This window comes from Rhagoletis pomonella, unplaced genomic scaffold, assembly GCF_013731165.1.
Source record: "Rhagoletis pomonella isolate Grant_MI unplaced genomic scaffold, Rhpom_1.0 Rhpom_scaffold_03889, whole genome shotgun sequence".
NCBI classification, from domain to species: domain Eukaryota; kingdom Metazoa; phylum Arthropoda; class Insecta; order Diptera; family Tephritidae; genus Rhagoletis; species Rhagoletis pomonella.
Window position 1 is genome coordinate 11,602 of NW_023462440.1, and position 1,352 is coordinate 12,953.

General features: G+C 37.2%; 1 protein-coding gene across 1 annotated transcript; it reads left to right on the top strand.

Annotated features, from left to right (window-relative positions):
• Positions 1 to 16: 16 nt before the first annotated feature.
• On the top strand, positions 17 to 1,105 carry LOC118754433 (immunoglobulin superfamily containing leucine-rich repeat protein-like). Its single transcript, XM_036489307.1, has 3 exons — positions 17 to 499; positions 565 to 783; positions 844 to 1,105. The coding sequence occupies exons 1-3, from the start codon at positions 285 to 287 to the stop codon at positions 1,088 to 1,090; spliced, it is 681 nt and encodes a 226-aa protein (XP_036345200.1). The 5' UTR covers positions 17 to 284; the 3' UTR covers positions 1,091 to 1,105.
• The last annotated feature ends 247 nt before the right edge of the window (positions 1,106 to 1,352 follow it).

Consider the following 1,352-nt stretch of genomic DNA (forward strand, 5'->3'; position numbering starts at 1 on the left):
CCACTGCTAAGGGAGCGGTGCGAGAGAGACAACTGTCAGTTTATCGAGCCTTGTATTATTGAATCATGCTGTATATACTGTGACTTTATTTAATTACGTTAACCAAATGGTGTGAGGTAAAAAATAGGACTCAGTCTCAAAGAGAAAACAGTTCAGAAACGAAAACAAAAATAAGTTGTGTGTTTGAACAATACAAAAATATGCGTTCTTCATCAAAAGCGTGAAACTTGTACACAAGTTTTGGGTAATGCCGCTGAGAAGACAAATTGCTTCCTGCAAAAATAATGATTTTTAAGGTGGTCTGTATTTGGATTATACTTTGGCCGCTGCAAAGTTTTTTGGCAAATGTAGTCACTAATTGTCCAGACATTTGTCAATGCAAAACAACTTCCGAGAACAGTTCTTACATCCGAGTAAAATGCGGTGGGATTAAAAATATGTCTGTATCGGACTGGAAAGAAGTACAGCTTACTGATATTACAGCACTCGTGGTATCGCTGTAAGAGAAATAAATATGTATGCAAATTTATAAAAAAGTTAAATGAATACTCTGACATTTTGCAGTGATTTAAGTAACAACGCATTTCCAATTCTTCAAAGTGAGGACTTTCATAACTTAACTCAACTGAAGCGGTTGGATTTGTCATCAAATATGTTACGAAAAATTGATAAGGACACATTTGCAGATGCTTTACCTAATCTGGAACGCTTGAAATTGAGTAACAATGCATTACGGCACATATATTCTGGATCATTTGAGCTTATGTCGAATTTAAAGCATCTGTGAGTACAATTGCAATAACAGTTAAGATTTTTTTATTTGCTTTAATCAAATCTTTGTAGGGACATATCCAATAATCCCTTGGTATGCAATTGTGACTTAATATGGCTTTTAGCCTGGACCAACGACCGCTCAATTAAATTACAACCCTCTCCAAAATGCGAGTCTCCAGTTTATTTTAAAGGCACATTCTTAAAAAAACTCAAGGTGGGCGTAGACTTGCATTGTGAATCTCCTCTACAAACGCTACTAGAGCTAACACCTTACAAAAATCAGGTAAATATTATTGGGCTTGTTCATAAAAAATAAAAAGATTACGATTTCATACAATTTTCGGGAAATGTTTGCTTATTTGTACAACGATTTTGGGTGGGGCGGAGGGGAGGAGCGTGGGCACCCAAACCCCCAAACACCCATTCACCCAACCCCCGCCCCACTTAGGGATTATAACCCTCAGTAGAATTCTCCTTTCCGTGTTGCTGAAGAAGAGGGGCTGAACACCTTTTGCAGAGATAATCCGTAGATATTTTTTGTTTGACAGGTTGGCTCGGAAATTTGCAAAAAATACCAT

Bases quoted from the DNA above. Each gene is read 5' to 3' on its own strand.
- LOC118754433 (XM_036489307.1), top strand. From the start codon at position 285: ATGATTTTTAAGGTGGTCTGTATTTGGATTATACTTTGGCCGCTGCAA. The intron at 500-564 runs GTAAGAGAAATA...GACATTTTGCAG, and splicing joins ACAGCACTCGTGGTATCGCT to TGATTTAAGTAACAACGCAT. The intron at 784-843 runs GTGAGTACAATT...AAATCTTTGTAG, and splicing joins ATGTCGAATTTAAAGCATCT to GGACATATCCAATAATCCCT.